The sequence below is a fragment of the Alligator mississippiensis genome, chromosome 4 (assembly GCF_030867095.1).
Source record: "Alligator mississippiensis isolate rAllMis1 chromosome 4, rAllMis1, whole genome shotgun sequence".
Taxonomy (NCBI): domain Eukaryota; kingdom Metazoa; phylum Chordata; order Crocodylia; family Alligatoridae; genus Alligator; species Alligator mississippiensis.
In genome coordinates this window covers 7,632,663-7,651,440 of record NC_081827.1, presented here as the reverse complement: position 1 = coordinate 7,651,440, position 18,778 = coordinate 7,632,663, and the positions used below count along the sequence as shown (strand labels likewise).

The window sequence follows — 18,778 nt, the reverse complement described above, 5'->3', positions numbered from 1 at the left end:
TGAAGGGGACTTGAGTCCCCTCGAGCCACAGACCTATGTGTAGAAGTTGCAGGTCCTTCCGCAAGGGCAGGCAGGCCGTGGGCCAGGATTTCTCTCCTTTTCCTCCCTCTGCTCTCTCTTTTTCCATTGTAATCTGGGAGACAAACTTGTCTCATGGAAGCCCAGCCTAGCGAGGTAATTATGTCTCTGTCACTGCAGGAAAATCAGCTGCGTTCAACTTCTGAATTCTTCTCTACCATAGGTGTCCTGGTAACAATTTCATTTAGACCTTGCGAGAAGGGAGATGTTCCCGGTGGTTTGCAACAATGCTTCTGTCTAATTAAAGCAGCACGGTCAACAGCCTTTGAAGAAACTTCACCCCGACGACTGCAATGCAGAACCCTGAACAAGAGACCATTTGTATTTACAAAGCAACCATCCAGGACAAGGAAAGGGGACTTCTGTAATCCACCTACGGACTGGTGGACAACTGATGAGTCTCTTGAGAAAATTTAGAAGGAGCTGCCATCAGCTGCTCCCCACCCAGAGAGCATGTTAGAGACGCCGCTAGCAGATTTAAGGAGATGTTTAAAGAGTAGGGCATCTCAAACAAAGCCCTGCACGCAGTTGGAAGAAAAGCAAGATTGGCTCCCATCACTCATGGCTGTCAGAGCGGGAAACTAATAAACATTTGGCAATAATAGAGACCTTCCTTCCCGACATAACTCTTTCCCTGATTTTACAGAATCATCTGGCCTTAAAACCGTCTGCTTTTCCTCAGTGCCATGTTTCGCTGCCAACTCAAAGCCTGGCAAAGGCTGGATCTGCCAACTTCTTGGCTCTCAGTTACAAAAGAGAACCGTGTAAAGGAGAATTTGCAAGTTAGCTGATTTGTAAACACGGCACCAAGGCACCAGGTAAACACGTCGTTTGTGTTGCCATGATTTCTCCCAAGCAGTTTACCTGGCATCTCACACAGCTTGCCAGGATTCTCCTTCTCCTTCAGCTACTGCAGCTCCTCCACACTCAAAAGAGCACCGTGTCTTTTTGTACCATTAAAAAAAAAAAAACCCTTTAATTAAACTGTAATCACAAAGCATCTTGATAATTAGGGTAGGAGAGTCACTGAAACACTCCGAATACAAATGAGATCTGCAGGTGTGCTCGCAATTGGATAGTAGGATACAGTTCAAATGCAGCCAATTAAGGAATCAGAACAGGTAAATAAATAGCAGAGGGTTCCAGGTAGGCTGCTGATTTGACATTTTTGTTTCCCGGCAAGGGGGGGGAGAAGAGAGAGAAAGCGTGAGAGAGCGTGAGCTTGGTAGGGTATAGCTGTAAGTTGAAATCCCTGGGGTGTCACTGAAGTAAGGGCGATAGGGTTTGGCTACCCTAGTGTCACTCAGAACAGAAATCAGCCTGGTAGACAGTCTTGCATGCCTGAGATAACCTCGAAGTGCTTTACCACTAACGCTGCAGCGAGCTGTTGAGCAGTTCCTCTTTTTCCCTTTGGGCCAGGACACGAGAGGAATCTGTACTCCTTTCAGAAAGCATCAAGGGGCCTTTTCCTTCCAGCAGCCCCCTAGATACAGATTTCAGGTTATTTGCAAAGGAGAGTCTCCGGCAAGGCAGAGCTCCCCTCGCATGGATGGCAACATCAGCTGGGAGGCAGGAGAGTGTTACACTGAGATGCCCTCTTGCCCAGTGAGTAGCTGAGGCTCGGTGTGCCCTGAGATATCAGAAACTTCGGGAAAATGCTTGGAGGTTCCCACGTGAAAGGTGACGATGTAGGAGTATATTATTTCTGAACCCATGTTCTGGCATGACCGAACTGTGGTTTAGGGCAGGGCTGTCCAATTTCTGAGTGGCTGAGGGCTGCATGCCCCCCTGACCGCACCATGCCAGCGCTCTTACATCAGGCATGATCCCCTGGTCCCCCTAGGCCCCTGGCTGTGGGCTCTTTCTACCCCATGGGCTACGCTGCATCGTCCCCAGGGACAGCGGCAGGAAGCAAAAGCTGGAAGGGGAGCCCAGGGATTGTGACAGCAACAGCAGGAAAGTGATGTGGGGGCAGCAGCACTCAGACTAGGACCCCAGGGGCTGCACTTTAACCCCTCGGGGGCCACTTTGAGCCCACGGGGGCTGCCAGCTGGACAGTCCTGCTTTAGAGTAACAGCAAAGCCAACTCCCACTGGGCGACTCCATCCAAATAGGGACCGTTTGCTTCCTACGAGCAGTGGAAAGAAGCAGACTGGTCCGAGACATCTGTCCTGCTCACAAAATAAATTTATTGTTGATAAAGAATGAGCTATAATTGTGACAGCAGTGGAGAGCATAACAAAATCCGTGCAATGGAGCTGAAGGCCACCTTACACCTGAAGTGTTGGAGCACTAACAACGTTATTCCAGCAGAGGGCAAGGGAGGGGAAGGGAGGGGAGGGGAGGGGAAGGAATTTTTTTATTACATCATTTCGGTAATAAGTTAAGCAAACATTGCTTCATTTACACATGAAAAGGAAAACTGCTTAAATGCCAGCAGCGAGCACAGGCTGCACAGTGTGGTGTAGTAATGGGCTAGTTTATACAGTGATGCCATATTCTGGCACACCAAGTGTTACATACCCCTGGCTTCGACGGCAAGGAGTTATGGAGTAGATTCTACCACAAAATAGCAGCAGTTGAAGGATATTTTCCTCCTAAGGTCAATGGAAGTTTCTTTTCTCTTCCTTTCTTCAATCACCAATAAGTGGGTTTTTACTAAAACTGAACAGCGTCCTCAGATGTATGATTTCTGATGTAATAAGATACAGGTCTTGGCTTTTCAAATGGCCACACTGATTGAGCCGTGATGGCTGCTGCTCTTGAAACGGCTCTTCCAGTTCTTCTCTTTATCGGTCTGCCCTGTAAATGGGCTGTCATCTTGTTCTTGGGGAAAAAAAAATGCTCTGCTGCTGAAATTAGAGTTGATGGGCTTGTACTGGATTTGGATGCTGCCTCTATCCTCCTCTCCCGAGCATGCTCTGCTAAAGAAAAGGGAGAAAAAACACACATTTCAACACTGAAACACTGTTTTGATGCTCCATGAAAGGCATCAGCTATCTCTGTTCTAGGTTTTCACACAAAAAATACAAAAAGAAGGACATATGAGAATAGCTTTGGGGTAGGAACCAAGCATTACCTGCAGAGCCCCAGGGAGCAGGACACTGAGATAATGCTGAAAAAGTGGAGTAAAAGTACATCTTGTCCTCAGTAACAGTAGTGCTTGCAGGTGCTAGTCACGTCCAATTAAAAACCACACCTCCACCCTTACAGTCAGGTAAAACTTATTCTCAATGTCAGTAGGTAAATCTTACTCATAAAGTCATAGGGATACCTTCTGCTGAATTTTTAAAGTAACTTAACACTTAATAAAATGACCTATTTGTTGGGTCCTGTGAGCCAAGATTACAAGAGTCTTGCAAATGCAAACACGTAACGATGACCACATGCTTTACTAATAGCTTTCAGCACTTGGGCCATATACCACAATGGAAAAGCACCGAAGCTTCAAACTGGATGGTTACCCCCCCTCCCAAGTACTCCAAGAAGCAAGAGATGACCAGCTGCACTAACACTCATTCCTGCTGGCCCATATCAGAGCTTTATTAGGGCCTTTCTGGTGGGATTTGATAGTAAAGTCCTTGGCACCGGGCTCTACTGAGACTACACAAGCCTCAGCTAGACGACCCTGGTGCTTGTGGGAGCGAGTGGTAGAGGTCTGGACTTCCAGGGCCAGGGCAGCATGCAGTCTGCTCCAAATCAGTGAGCACAGGTGCAGCAAAATCAAGGAAGTGGAGAAACCCATGAGTTGTCTTTGAGGTCTTGGGCCACACTTGCATTACACGTACATATATACTTCAATGTTTCCGAAGACAACTTGATTTGAGCAGTTCAGCGGCACCAAGCACTGCAGTTTTTTTAGGGGGTGTAAGGAAAAAGAGCGCACTGAGCACCAGTTCACAGACAGACTACCGCACCACACAGGGATATCCAGAACAGAGACCTCCTCTTCCCTTTACCAACTTCAGTCACAACCCTGGGAAGTAAATGAACATATAAAAAGAAGAGTCCATTTCACATTCCTAAGGACTCCTGCAAAAAGCGGGTAAGTAAAACTTTTATTAGTTAACAAAATATACAATCTGAACCTTGGCAGCAGCCCCCAAAGAGATTTGGATGGAACTGATGAAGGCCATTTTAACTAGAAGGCTCCCTTGCAGTGGCAATATAAAAAACTTGCATGTAACTGCTGCTGGGCTGAATATTAACATTGCATAAATTTAACACTGCATAAATTAACATAGGAAATTCCCAAATGAGCTGGGGTAAAGCTGTGCAAGTTAAAGGGGGGAAAAAAAAGCTTCTTTCATTTAGGATCTTGATACCATTTCAATCTCAAAGGTGAGAAAACAATTTGCAGCGTTTGCTCATTATTCATAGATTTCTGTCGGCAGGACTGCAGCTCTGCACAGGCAGGTAGGCTGCAAGGGATGGAGACAGCAAGGTTGGCTGGGGGTATTTTCTATTACTTGGAAATAAATGGTAGCTGTGCCTGTAAAACAGGAACAATACCGCGAGCAGCTGCAAACTGTGGGCCATTAACCTTTGTTAAAATGATCTTAACAGTTTCCTCAAATATGTTTGTTACATTATCCCCGTTAAAGGTTTCAGGATGATTTCTGAATTGCAACTCTTGTGGATGAACTCAGTCATTGTCACTTATACCGGCTAGTTCTCTCTATTGGCTTGTGGCAAATGACAGCGCTGTGCTTTGCCAAGTTTCTAGAGAATCGACATAAATTTTATTGTAGCTAGTATCACTGAAGGCAGAAAATGAAAAAAGCTATTAGGATCCTCTAGTCCATTTCCTCACCAATGCAGGGATAGTCCCAATTATTTTAAATGTGCCAAGCTTTCTTTTAAATGTCACAAAACAATAGGGCTCCCATTACGTCTGCATTCAAATCCACTGTTAATCATTTTTGTTCCTCTAAATGCTTTAGACTTTGCCAATGTCGGTATCTGGTCATGTGCCGAAAACTCACTGCATTATTCTGGGTGGGCAGCGCCACTGTGTATGGAGGGACTGTTACCAGCCTGCTCTTGTATGTGATGATCTTCACGTTGAAGCCAACGTTTGCAGCCTGTCCCTCCTTTGGTATTATTTGCTCCAAGGAAAGTGTCTGAGTTCTGTATCACTTTTCCTACCTGTAGTAGCCACTTTGTCAACATCTGCCTATGTTTCTAGTTCTTCTCTAAGTCCTTTATTGGTCCTTGCAATTTAATACCACCTGCCAATTTGACCAGATTGCTGTTTCCACTTTCTCCTTTCCAAGCCACCAATGAAGGTGTTAAAAGATGAAAAGCCACTCCTAGGATGCCTTGCACAATCCATGCCAGGGCTTTTCATGCTATCTATCCTTTGTTAAAGCTTTCTAGCCGTGTGTCAGTCACTGGCAGTGTTACTATATTTTATAAGATATGACCAAATGCTTCACTAAAATCCATATGTATTATAATCATTGGAATTTTGTCATATATGGGTTTATTCTGGCTACAAAAGATGATTAAGGTCCACTTTATACTATAAAATAGAACACTGTTTCTACGTGAATTGGAGATCAATGATCTGTAACTTTTTTTTTTTTTTTTTTAAACTGCTGTATTGGTAGCATAGGCTAAAGGTTGGTATCATGTTTCATAGTCTTTTCAACCATAGTCGCAGCTGAATATGGTTGGAGCGGTGGGTGTCTACACCCAACATGCCTACAACTGTATTTAGAATTGTAGAAAATTCAGGTGGGAAGGGACCTTGGGAGGTCACATCTAGTCCAACCCCCTGATCAAAGCAGGACCAGCCCCAACTACATCATCCCAGCCAAGGCTTTGTCTAGCTGGGGCTTAAAGACCTCCAAGGATGGAGCTTCTACCACCTCTCTGGGTGACCTGCTCCAGTGCTTTACTACCCTCTTCCTGAGAAAGTTTTTCCTAATATCCAACCTAAACATGCTTTGCTGCAACTTGAGCCCATTGCTCCTTGTCCTGTCGTCTGCCCCCACTGAGAACAGCCCAGCTCCATCCTCTTTGCAGCCCCCCTGCAGGGAGCTGAAGGCTGCTATTCAATCCCCCTCAGTCTTCTCTTCTGCAGACTACAGAAGCCCAGTTCCCTCAGCCTCTCCTCATAACTCATGTCCCACAGCCCCTGAACCATTTTCTTTGTCCTCTGCTGGACTCTCTCCAATTTCCCCACATCCTTTCTGCAGTGTGGGGCCCAAAACTGAACACAGTACTCCAGATGCAGCCTCCCCAGTGCTGCATGAGGGGAATAATCACTTCCTTTGATCTGCTGGCAACACACCTACCAGTGCAGCCCAGTATGTCATTAGCCTTCTCTGAAATAACAGCACACTGCTGGCTCATATTCAGCTTTTTGTCCACTGTCACCCCCAGGTCCTTTTCTGCAGAGCTGCTGCCCAGCCCGTCACCTCCAGCCTGCACCGGTGCACGGGATTGCTTCCTCCTAAGTGCAGGACTTTGCATTTGTCCTCGTTGAACCTCATGAGATTTCTTTTGGCCCAATCCTCCAATTTGTTGAGTTCTCTCTAAATCCTAGCCCTACCCTCCATTTAGAAACTATGCTGTATAAAAGTGTCATGTGGCCACACCTGCAACTAGGCACCAGTGACTCGTGTATAGCAATATTGCAGTGCAGGAGGATCCAGGTCAGGGTGGTTTTTCTTGTTTGCTTTGTTTTTTTATACCCCTGCCATTTTATCAGCTCTGAGTAGACCAAGATAACAGTGATAAAACACCAGTGGACAGTCTGCCCTAGGGCTCTCATTGCTATCACTGGTGTTAATGCAACAGCAGGGAAATCTTTTAAAGAGTGTGGGCACAGACAGAGCATTTATGTCCCCCTCCTATTATAAAAGTATGAAAAATATTAACAACATGCTTCAGTTTATCAGCCTGCTACCAAGGCCTTTTAGGGAAAGATTTAAACTCAAGATAACTAAAAAGTCTCAAATTCCTCTGTGTTAGCAGCTCTCTGGGTCTTTCTAACAAGGGGAGAAAAGACCAGATAGAGACATGAGATTACAGACAGAGTGAGAAATAAGGAGCATACGGAAGAGAGGGTGAGATAATTATAAGCAAGATGGGAAAGAAAGAGGAGTCAATAAATTCAATTTATGAAAAGCACAGTGAGTTCTCTGCAAGAGCACAAGTGCTCAGACTCACCACCTGGAAATCGGATTAGTTAACTTATTTGGTTTTCAATATCTTGGTCTGTTCCCCCTGGCAAATTTCGCTCTTTGTTTGGCTTCTTGTCATCGATGTCAGTTAACTTTTTCATTCCTGAATCTGCTGCCGAACATGCTTTCAGTTGTTATTCTTTGCGGTGTCTTACAATAACACTTAACAATTATTTCAAAGTAACTATTTGCATAGCCTTTTGGTAATGAGCAGGTAAAAATAATTACATTTACAGCTGCAACACAAGAAGGATGAGCTCTAGAGAACTGATGTTCATTATGAAAAACAACTGTTCCTCTTGCAAATATTTCCATCAGAAAAGGCTTCCCCGCCTCTGTTATCTTGAGACCAACCTGCATGAATCCCCATTCTCAGAGCCCACAGAAGCAAGAATGAGAGAAGGGTTTTAAAGAGACCAGGTTCAGATGCAGGAAACATTTTGTAACTACTGGAAATGTCTGGCAAAAACTGCAATGAGGAGGTTTCTCAAGGGGCTCAAATTTATCTAGCATAATATTTTTGCCCCTTTTGTGATCACGAAAAAGAGCATCTCCCAACTTTTAATTCATTTGTCCCTATAACTGACCTCTGATGAAGTACTGGCCACGCTTAATATTGAAAAGTATTTTTTTAATGAAGTTTACATTAATGATTTATTGATGTTTATAAACACATTAGTAAATTAGTGTTATAGACCTTGTAAGCCCTGGTCCTGTACAAATTGGACCTATTGGGTCATATAACAAATCTCTTACTATTGATTAACCATCTGCTACACATCTATAAACATCCACGAGAGCGTCGCAAGGACTGGCATGTTTAGTTCAGATTTTAGAGCTGATGAGCACCACACGCTGATAAGGGACAACTTGGAAAAATTAAAAGCTTACTGGAGCAGGTTGGGGATTGCTCAGATCAATCTTTAAAACGTAACTCAGTTCTTTATTTTCCTGAGCACGCTTGCCTCACAGGAAACACCAGAGTATAAATGCTCAAATCTGCTGCTCTCTCCGCGCTGCACGCAGTCTTCCTTCTCTTCCTCTGGAGCGAGCTCCCTGGTGCTGGGGTCTTTTGCCAGACCCTGAGAGCGTACCTTACCCCGGTGTTACAGCCATCCTTTTCCCTGAGAGCCTTTAAACTTCCCTTTGTGCCAGCTGATTATTCCTATCAGCTGGCCCAGTCCTCCTGGGCAGACCTGCAATTATGTCTCATTGCCCACAGCTGGGCTGTAGCCCCTGCAAGCCTGCACACTGCTACACCTACAGATTAGCAGGTTTTATTGACAACCTGCCTAAAGCGCTATGGGACTACCTGAAAGATTTACTGAGCCACAGGCAATTATTCTGGGGGACTCACAGAGAACTGTGCAGAAAAGAAAACTGGTTTGGGCTGGCAAGTGCCTCTAATGGAGCCACACGGTAGCCATTTCTGCGCACAAGGGAGTGCGAGACATAGGGCCCTGGCCAGTGTCTACACAGGTATACTGAGCTTTCCAAACTTCCCGTGATCTTATGGGCTGAGCAAGGAACAGGCATTAAAAAATGAAAAGGGTGGCATTAGATTTAGCAAAGAAAAGGTGATAAGGCACGAAACCTTGGATTATCAAGGGAAGGAGTGGGAGCTGAACTGCATACACCAGGGATATCAGAAGTCGACACCACTCCTGCCCCAGGCCAAATCAGGACCACGGGGCTTCTTGCAGGCTGGATCCAGAATGCAAGGAGCTGCTTGGGTCAGATCTGGACCTGGCTGCAGACCGAGGCAAGCGGCAGCAGTGCAGGAGGTAACGCAGCCATTGAGTGACATCCCCAAAGGACTCCACACCTATGCATTCAGTGGCAGGGCTTGTCCCTGCTCACGCTGGCTCCCCGAGATGCCAGGGGAAACGGCTCTGCGCACTGTATCTTTGACACCCCAACTTAGAGCACTGAAAAGTGAATAGGACAAGTGATAGGAGAACATACCTGCATGGGTACAGGCTTGCACTGGCACTGGAAATGGACAGTGTCCTAATTAGTCCTTTCCATCATAAATCTGTACATGTACCATAGGCTACAGAATCACATTCTGTTGGGAATACCCATTAATGCCGAGATGTTTCACATCAAAGCGAATTGGGGAGCTGCCCCGACAACCACACAAACTGCTTTGCCTCTGTAATCCCCGCACATACAGAAAACAAACACGCGGCAGCTGTTCAGCTAAGCTCATCTTCCGGGACTGCCAATCCAGCAGAGATGCCTATTTTGAAAGGGGCACAACTAACAACACGGACCATGGATTATAATAACAGAACAAGAGAAGTTTATTAAGCGTTGCAGACCTCAGGTTGCATGAATAATTTTATCACTGCAACACAACTGTGACTGTTTGGCTAGAATTTAGATTTACACAGCAGCAGACCATTAGCAATATTAATGTCAATAAAATCTGAAGTAACGTCAAAGCAGCAGTCAACCAGTGTAACTGCGAAAAGGTCAGTGACTTGCTATGGTCAAGCTCTGTGTAGGCATAATTAACTATAATAAAGGAAAGAAGGATTTGCTAGCAAATATTGGAAGAACGTGCCAAAGCCTGTGCTGGAAAACTGGAGCAGGTGTTCTTAACTTTTCCTTCTACTAGCTCACCAACTTTCTTTAAAAAAAAAAAAAAAAAAAAAAAGGAAGACAACCACTAAAGGGCTTATTTCAGTCCATGCTTACATATACCCAGCTTGCAATACATGATTATTCTCCCACTGTCTTCTTCAGAAATGTCAAGGAGAGAATACAGATCTCTGTGTTTGAGTTAGCGAGGGACCCATTCCATGATACCAGATCTTAACCGCCCTGAAAATGTAGATATGTTCAGAGATCTGAGCTTAAGTTATCAGCCTTGATATAATAAGTAGGAGCATATATTCTTGGTCATAAGAGCACACTATGGAATAATTGACTCTGTAGGGGATTTTATTTCCTCTTATGGCGTGAGGCAGGGGAGAGGAGTGGGTCCACATGGGAGGGAATATGGGGTGCAGGAAGAATCTTTGTTTTCTTTTTACATCGGTATTGAAGACGGGCTGGGAAGAGTGGGGACCACTTCCCTGGTTAGAGGCAGGGGAGTAGAAGAGGTGAACTGCTTCCGAGTATTAGGTGGTTTTGTGGGGGCGGGGAATTTGTCTTGTAGCTTCTGATTTTAACATTTTTCTTCTGTTTCTATAAACTTTTGGGGGCGTCTTTTATTATAAGCCACCTGAAAGCATTTTGGGAGAAGGCCGGCATATACATCAAACAAATCAATATATGCCTCTCTCTAAATATATGCTTAGTGACTGCCTCTTTCTCTTATGCTGCTCCAATATGGCCATGCGTCCCAGCTGAACAGGACTCCACGAGAAAACCAGCTCTTCCTCAGATCTTAAGTTTCCAGTATAGCTGCAGGCTGATGCACATAAGGAGTGGTACTTTCACAAATAAAATATCCAACTGCCATACTATTATGATTATATGCATCAAAGGCCTTTTTTAGGAGAGAATCCATCTGGTTTACCTCTAAAACCTGAACTGCGCAGTTATAAGCCAGACACAAGGAACAATACTAAATCACTGCTTTTTCTATAAGAGTTACAGGCTTTTAAATAATATATATTCTATTTTCCACTGATTTACACTATTTCTTCAAAAAAAATAATTAAAGAAAAAGAGCCTCCTGACATAAGAGAACAAATTCATTCTTCAGATAGCATTAAAAAGTTAGCACTTTATGGCAACATCATACAGCCGGCAAATCAGGTGACAGGTTAACGTAACAAGGTATAATGCCACATTCTGGAAATATATGACACATAAGAAATCAAGACTTCTGACTGCTCAGCAAGTCCACCCAGGACAGACACTGACTTGGTACTGAAATGGGAAATGTTATAGGTGACCATCTGATGACAAACATGCCAATCAGATAACTCCCTTTTTCTTCCTGCTAAAATAGCAACTATTTCCTGGCCTCTGCAAACAGCAATGGCTATTACACCGTGGAACAGTCTCGCCAGGGAAGATAGGGGAACCTTATTGCCTGGGTAATTTTAAATGAGACTTGACACAGCACATATTTAAGAACATACTGCTGGGAACAATCCTACACTGGCAGAAGAGAAGGATTTACAAAAAAAAATATCCAACGGGTCTTTTCTCCCATCTTTTATGCTTGTGAACCAGTCAGTAGCTATATTCCCATACCCACCTGTTTGGCATGATTGACACAATGCAGGTACTGGTTGGCCAGTGCAGAGCAGCTGAGGGTCTCGTGAGAGTTTTGCTGATAACATTGGAGAATTTTACCCTGCAGATCAGCACAGATTGGATGAGACTCATATCGCCTAGGGAAAGAAAAACAGAACATTTTACAGTTTCCTTCTCAGAGACATTTCACGAGGGCTTTATGGGGCTGTTTTGTTAAAAGTAAACCCAATAATAAAAAGTGAAGGAAAATATTTTAGAGGCTGGAAGGAAAGGCTGCTTCTACAGTTAACTCTGTTGTTACCTGGGTTACATCAGGGAAAAAAAAATAACGGCAAGGATGAGCTGTGGGAGGAGGGTTATTAAGATGAGAAACATCTTCCAAATCCAGATCTCAGTACTAGCAGGTAGAAACGCTCCAACCACAATTTATTTCAACTGAGCACAGGTCTTTTACTTAAAGGCCCAACCATCACTAAACAGGCCTGGTCTGGCCTGTACTAAAGAAGCAATCACAGAACCTCAGGGGGTATCAATCCACCTTACCGCACACATATCCTTATGATCTGATAACACTTCGGTTTGTCATGCAGGGAGTCTGTGTGCCGCATGGAAAGGGGACATTATCCTGCTGTACAGGCCTACAGGGGGGCCTATTACTTTTTCCGGATCACAGAGATCTCCTTTTGCTCAACTGATAGTAGCCGGTATTTCTGAAGATGAAAGTTCCCCAGTTTCTACTCCTGTTTCTCAGATATGTGTGTGTGCGTGTGCACGCATGCACGCACGCATGCATGTGCACACACTAGTGTGCATGCATGATTGATTTAAAAACTGTCCGTTTTCTCCGCTTAAATTAATTCATGAGTCCACCACATCCATCTTTCTGCTTAACCCAATCCAGTCACTGTCAGGAGCTGTGACAAGTGAGCACTTCAAGCTGAGTCCTTTAAAATGTAAACTTTTGTGCTAGGTTCTTGTCATCTTGCATTTGTCCATGAAGTGCTATCCACACCGGTGGTGTTGTAGAATTAATAGATGACTCCTGAGCTTCAGCTGCAGTTTGAACCGGTCATGATATTGGGCGAATCAACAAGTCTTTATTTTTCTCTCTCTAAATGGGCACATATTTATAATACTTGATTAATCTTAAAAGATGCAGATCTTGGTAAGCTGTTTTAGAGATGAAAAGTGCTAGGTACTATTGAACTAATTAGCTAGGTCTGGGTATTTCCTTTTTTTTAAACAACTTAATTGCAATGGCGCTTACCATTACGGCATGGCAGTCAAACTACATTAAAAAATGCAAACCACCAATTACAAACGTCCATTTTTATCGATGAAAAATAAAAATAGATTTTAGAAAATTTTATGGCCCATCTATTTTAAAAGCAGCTATTTGTTTTATGTGCATATACAACATGCTCAACTGATCTTCCAGTTAATCCTATAAGGAATCTGAAACTGGTTCTTCAAACATATTCCAGACTACATTATTTTTAGTTCAATAAGGTCAAAAAGAGAAGACTCATCAGACAGGGTATTCTCAGATGAATATTTTGCTCCTTCTTATTTTGCTGATTGGCCTATGCAGATCTATATTTTACTAGGGCATGAAAGTGAAATGCAAAGCACAATACTGTTCCTTGGGGGAATTTGCTCTTGGCAGTCTCTCAAGATGTAGTACCAAAAAAGGAATGTTAAATTTCCTTGATTCTACAATATATACCTATATAAAACATCCTTCTTTGACTCATCATTCATTATTTTACATCTCTGTGAAACACCTAACACAACATTTAAATGCTGCCCCATGTGCTTACAGTCTTTATGATCTGAAAGTTCAGCCTTCTGTGGACTCTCACAGATGAGGATTTTCCCTTAATCCCCCCTCTGCTGATTCCAGCGAGCATTTTAAGAAGCTGCTATGCATCAAAATGAATAACGATAAAATCCTGTACACTGACTGATTATGGTAAGTCCTATAGCTGTATCAATATGAAATAAAGTGTGAGGGCAGCAATGCATATGCTCTGTGTAGACTTATGACTCACTGCTCCGATGATTCAAATTTTTAACTAAACCAGCGCTCATTTTTCGTGACTGAAACTTTGCCCTGGATTCATAACCCAGTGCAAGAAACCACGAGTTAACCAAATACAAGCGCGCGCACTTAACCTACCACCCAACCTTTAGTCACAAGTGATTTTAAAAGTCCCCATACCCCATGTCCCACATAAAATTGAGGTGAAGGAAAGAAAAGGTCCCTTTACTCATTTATTGCACACATTTTGTAAACTTGTCTAGTACGGTTTCAAAAGGGATACTTCAGCCCACGCAGACAGGCTCTTTTTTTTCTTTTTTTGAGTCATGCTGTTAGTGACATAATTCAAAGCTTCTGCATTATTCCTTATTTGAAATGTGTCAATGCACACTTTTATGCTGCTGTCAATATTACAGCACTTTGGGGGCTTTGATTTCCTGTCTCTTAATCACTTGTTTTTATAGCAATACATTTTTTGTTTTGTTTTGGTGGGGGTTTTTTAATGTCTCCCAGCCACTGCCTATCTCCTTAGACATGCCAACCTGGTATTGATGGGAGCTCAATGTAAATCAGCCCAGTTCCTTCAGAAGACCATGTCCATTTTCCTGGATTAGTCTAGTAGGGAAAAGTGCTGGCACTGTATTGATTGGCTCTGCTTGTTATACTACCCTAATGCACTGTTTCCACTTTTGGGAAAACACTAAATGAGATTACTGCCTATCATTAGGTAGCCATAAAATACAAACTGTCACACCTTCCATTCAGGAAAGGGTTTCCAAGATGCTTCCAATGTGCATTATGGTAAGTCTGACATACAGTTAACAATTGATTTTTGTAGAGGAATGTTCTCTCATCTTGCTGATGAACCAACCTGCTCTTAGGCGGACAATCATAAACTGCAAATGGCAAGATATCTCCTTGGTAGAGAAATGACATATCCACCTAAAAGGGAAATGTCACTAAACTCTCTTTATAAAAAGAAAAAATATTTTATTTAAATGGTTCAGGGCCTGGAGAGTCTGACTGATGGAGAAAGGGTAAGAGACCTAACAACGAAAATACTAATAGAATGAAACCTGTAACATCACGATTTCCCTGATCTTCAATATACTCATCACCTCTCTTAAATGCCTGTTTTGAGAGACCTCCATGGAGTATTTTCTAATGTACTGATGACATCTGCTCCGTCTGTATTAGATCACCTCTTTTCAGAAATCTGCTTTCCTTCCCAGAATGGTCATTCAAGATATGTTTTACTCTGTCAATAGGGTGCAAAGCACAGAGGAAGGGGAAGAATTGCATAGGAATGGCAGAAACAAATGGGGTTGCCTTGAGAAAAGATGAATTGAAGATGACCAGACAAACACAGTCTGACAGTGGGTCTATTATAATTATGAATCTATTATAATCAATTATAATCATAGAATGTAATAATTATTATAATAGGTTATGAGGGAAATGCTGGAATTGGCACTGCTTGGAACATTCACAACCAAATTCGACAGAATAACAGGAAAAATAATCCGTGTCTAGCAGGGGGATGCGCTGGATGGCTTGATATCTCTCTCCAATCATTAATAGGTGGGATCCCAGCATTATTCTAAGCATTATTCTCATTTTAAAGATATCGAAAATGGTTTCCTCAGCAAAAACCAAAATTGAAAGCAGCCTGACCTGGACAGGGCACTAGATGGAACAATTGCAACAACACGTTGGTATGGCGCTTACAATGACGTGTTGATTGGTGTTTCCTTTCTTGGCTTTCCCCCAAGCGCCTCAACCTCCAAGAAAAATGCTTCTCTTCTTGATCAATTGTCTCCAAGAAAGTCATTCTCCTACCTTTTCAATCAAGCTGACGCAACGGAAACTGGGCTAGGGTGAACACACAATGAAAATAAGAGCTTTTTAAAAATATATATATACCCATGCTAAATATATCCACGAAGAACAAATTTAATGAAAGTGACTTTGAATCTACCCAGTTTCTCACAAAGAGCACAGCTCATTATATTCTGAGGGGCTCGAGGAAAGGATCTCCTTGATAGCGTTCAAACAAAATGCCAACCAAAGAGGAACTCTGAAACCGCCACAGGGTAAGCTACGCGGTTTTGTAATAAAACGGCCATCCTGAATGGGAGAATCCGAATCGCTGATGAGTTTCCAACTGTGCGGGCATCCGATATAATCCTGTAGGATCAGAACTGTTAAGTAATTGTCACAAAAATGGAAAAAAAGACACACGCTGAAGTCTTAGTGCACTTTGAAATGTCCAAGGAAAACAGATGCCGCAGGTCACAGATACAGCGCAATGCAACTTTACAGACACATGCACACGCACACATGAGACCAGTGGACCCGCTGTTGAGAGTGAAGGTATCTTGGGGGGCAATGGGACAGCTTCTCAAACAGCAGACAGCACTGCCAGACTGGAAGAGTTTGTAGCAGGAAGCAAAACAGGGTGTCTCCAGGTAAAAATACAGAGGATTGCGAAGGGAATAAAAGTGAAGAAATAAAACAACCCCCCTCCCCAAGCTTTCGGCTTCCTGTCCTACCCTCTGGGTAACAGGGAGCCCAAACCCTGTGACTTGGGCACAATGGAGGAGGAGGAGGAGAGGGGACTGTAAGAGGGAGGCAGGGGGCTCCTGCCACTTTAAGAGGCAGCAGAAATGCAGGCTGGCCCTTAATGAAGAGGCTAAAACCTGTGTGTGGCTGGGGAAGGCCACATGACAAGGGGGGGCGGGGCTTCAAGGTATATAAGCCCAGGGCCTGAGCCAGAGCAGGCACTGCAGACTGCAGGGAGACGAGCTCCCCCAAGACAGCGGACCGCAGCGCCCAGGGATACCCGAGGTACACGAGGGTGAGAGTGAGCCTAGCACAGGGAACCGCAGCTTGTGGTAGGGAATCGCCTGGCAGTGGGGAAATACTCTGTGGAAGCAGAGTGCTTATATTTCTGCTGTGTGGGTGCTTGTGTTTGCTGAGAACCAGAAGGACCAGATGTGGCTGACGGGAGGCTGCAAAGGCACCCATCACAGAGCCCGTGGGCCAGAAGCACAAATGCTTTAGAGGGAGGCTGAACAGAGAGCAGCCTTTCCTGGGTCAGGGATGCCAGGGGCCCTTGCCTGAACTGCGAGTAGTCTTGCTCTGGGTCAGGGATGCTGGGGAGAGCTGGACTGAACCGAGAGCAGCCTTGCCCTGCGTCAGGGATGCCAAGGCAGCTGAGACAAGGTGCAAGACAGGTCAAGAGGTCCAGAGACACAGGGAGGGCTAAGGCCAAGAGAGCTGAGCCCAAATCAGTGGGCAAGGGCTGGAAGGCTGCAGTCAGAGAAAAGGGGGGCTTAAAGCCAAGACGGCAGAGGCTGTTACAGAAGAACTAAACTGTGGATACAGTAATATCTGCAAGACATAGGGGCAGACAGAGGCCATGAATTTAGCCCTTAAGTCAATTTGGACCAGTGGAGTTGGAAACCGTAAAGCCAAGAGACTGTGGGGTGCAAAGGGGGAGAGTCAGAACCCAAAATTTAGATGGGCCAAGTAGGGCCCAAGAAAGAGAGAAGGAGACACAGAGTGTGCGCAAGCAACATGGGCTCACCAGCTTCTGAAGGCAATCTCCTCTCATTACCTTTTAATACCAAGGTATGGCAGGTGAGGAAGCAGGGGGAGACCCTGAGAGGCTACAGCAGGAGCCCTTGCAGGATCTAGGCAGTCACTAGGGAGAATCACAGTGGCCCTCAAGTGCCATCCTGTTCCCTGCTCCCTCCCTAATCTGCCATGTGCCAAACCCAGAGACTGCCCATGCCCCTTGTGTCACGTGTACCACAGGTTGGCCACCCCTGCCTTATGCACCGTTGAGCGTTTCATTCTCATCTGTTTAACTGCAAATAGTAGCTATGACATTGGTGTTCTTCTCAGTTTCCCTTCATACACACCGGAGTTTTACCAGTTGCTTGGTTTAGCCCAATGACCCCACTACAAGCAGCGGGGAGTCTAACACCTTAGCGCTACAGCAAGGCACTGTGCAGAACAAGAGGCCCCTTCCTTAAAAAGCTTAATATCTAAATACAAGACAAAGAAGGGATAGAAGCAGATGAGGGAGTAAAAGGAGACAACAAGAGCGATCAGTGAAATAGGCAACGAACATGGCACATCAGCACCTTCAGTACTGGCAAGTTCTCAGGAGGCACCGTGGAGGCATTGTTAAAGTGGGATCTGAAGAAAATGAAGCAGCTTTGTGCAGGTTTACAGGGAATTCTTTTCCAAACGTAAGAGACAACAAATAAGGTGCTTGTTTGGAAACTGAACAAGTGAATGATGGAGTCTGGCATCATGGCCCAATCAGAGCCAGCAGAAAACATCTCCAAAGGGTGATACCATATCCTGGACCGAGTCTTCAAGTCTTCAAAAAATGCCCACCCGTAGCAACAGTATTCATAACAGATGGGAGTGGGACATGACTATTTGCCAAGGTCAGGGAGAAGGATGTTGCATAAACTGAGAAGGTGAGAGCTTGGGTGCAAGATTGAGCTGTGTGGACGGGTGAGATATGAGACATTCTGCAGAAAGGCTCTGCAAGATTTTGAGGCAGCCTGCACATGAGAAGCAAGGGAGGGAGAGAGCCAACAAAGGTGCCCAGGTCACCAGGTGGAGGGCCAGGCAAGACAGGCTGTCATGACCTAACATATAAATGATGGCTCTTTCTTTACTGAGTCCCACCAAAGAAGTCTTTCTACCAAATCCCTTCCCAGCACCAAACTAGGGCTTCCATTCATAGTATAAAACAATAATTACAAAGCAAAGGCCACTAAAGGAGAGAGTGGCAAGAAGACATGGTACTAAAGGCCACTTTTGCACTGTTATTTTAATTTCAGAACTCATTTTCCCTTACCGTGAAGTAGTCAACAAACTTTCCCCTCATTAAAGATGTGAGAATTCACAGAAACACTACGAGATGTATGCAACAGAAATCAAACAGTTGTGTTCTGTTAAAATATTTTGGCAATATTACTACAATCTATAATGGGGTTTTCCAGTAGTGCACAAGGGCACGTCTATCTATCTCCAGCCCTGATCATTAGTGTGGAACAATGCCAACACCTGAAGATTAAGTCCTGTGTAGTTTTATTCTTGCTTTTATTTATACTCGACTGTATATCGTGGATCTTCTGCTGGGTAAAAATGAAAAGGAATTGTTTCAGGCAAACCCTATTATTAAAACAGTGAAAGTAGACAGCATTAATTTCTCTTCCATCAC

General features: G+C 44.2%; 1 protein-coding gene across 3 annotated transcripts in view; it reads right to left on the bottom strand.

Moving 5' to 3' along the window:
* Positions 1–2,247: 2,247 nt before the first annotated feature.
* CHCHD3 (coiled-coil-helix-coiled-coil-helix domain containing 3) overlaps positions 2,248–18,778 on the bottom strand; it is a 227,537-nt gene continuing 211,006 nt past the window's right edge. For 2 of the 3 annotated variants that reach the window (XM_014607578.3, XM_014607580.3), the window contains exons 7-8: positions 11,491–11,626; positions 2,248–3,002 (exon numbers count right to left, since the gene is read on the bottom strand). In XM_014607578.3, coding sequence (XP_014463064.1) covers positions 2,976–3,002; positions 11,491–11,626 — 163 coding nt within the window. In that variant the 3' untranslated portion in view covers positions 2,248–2,975. The remainder of the gene's footprint in view (positions 3,003–11,490; positions 11,627–18,778) is intronic. The other variant, XM_014607579.3, reaches the window with a different exon arrangement.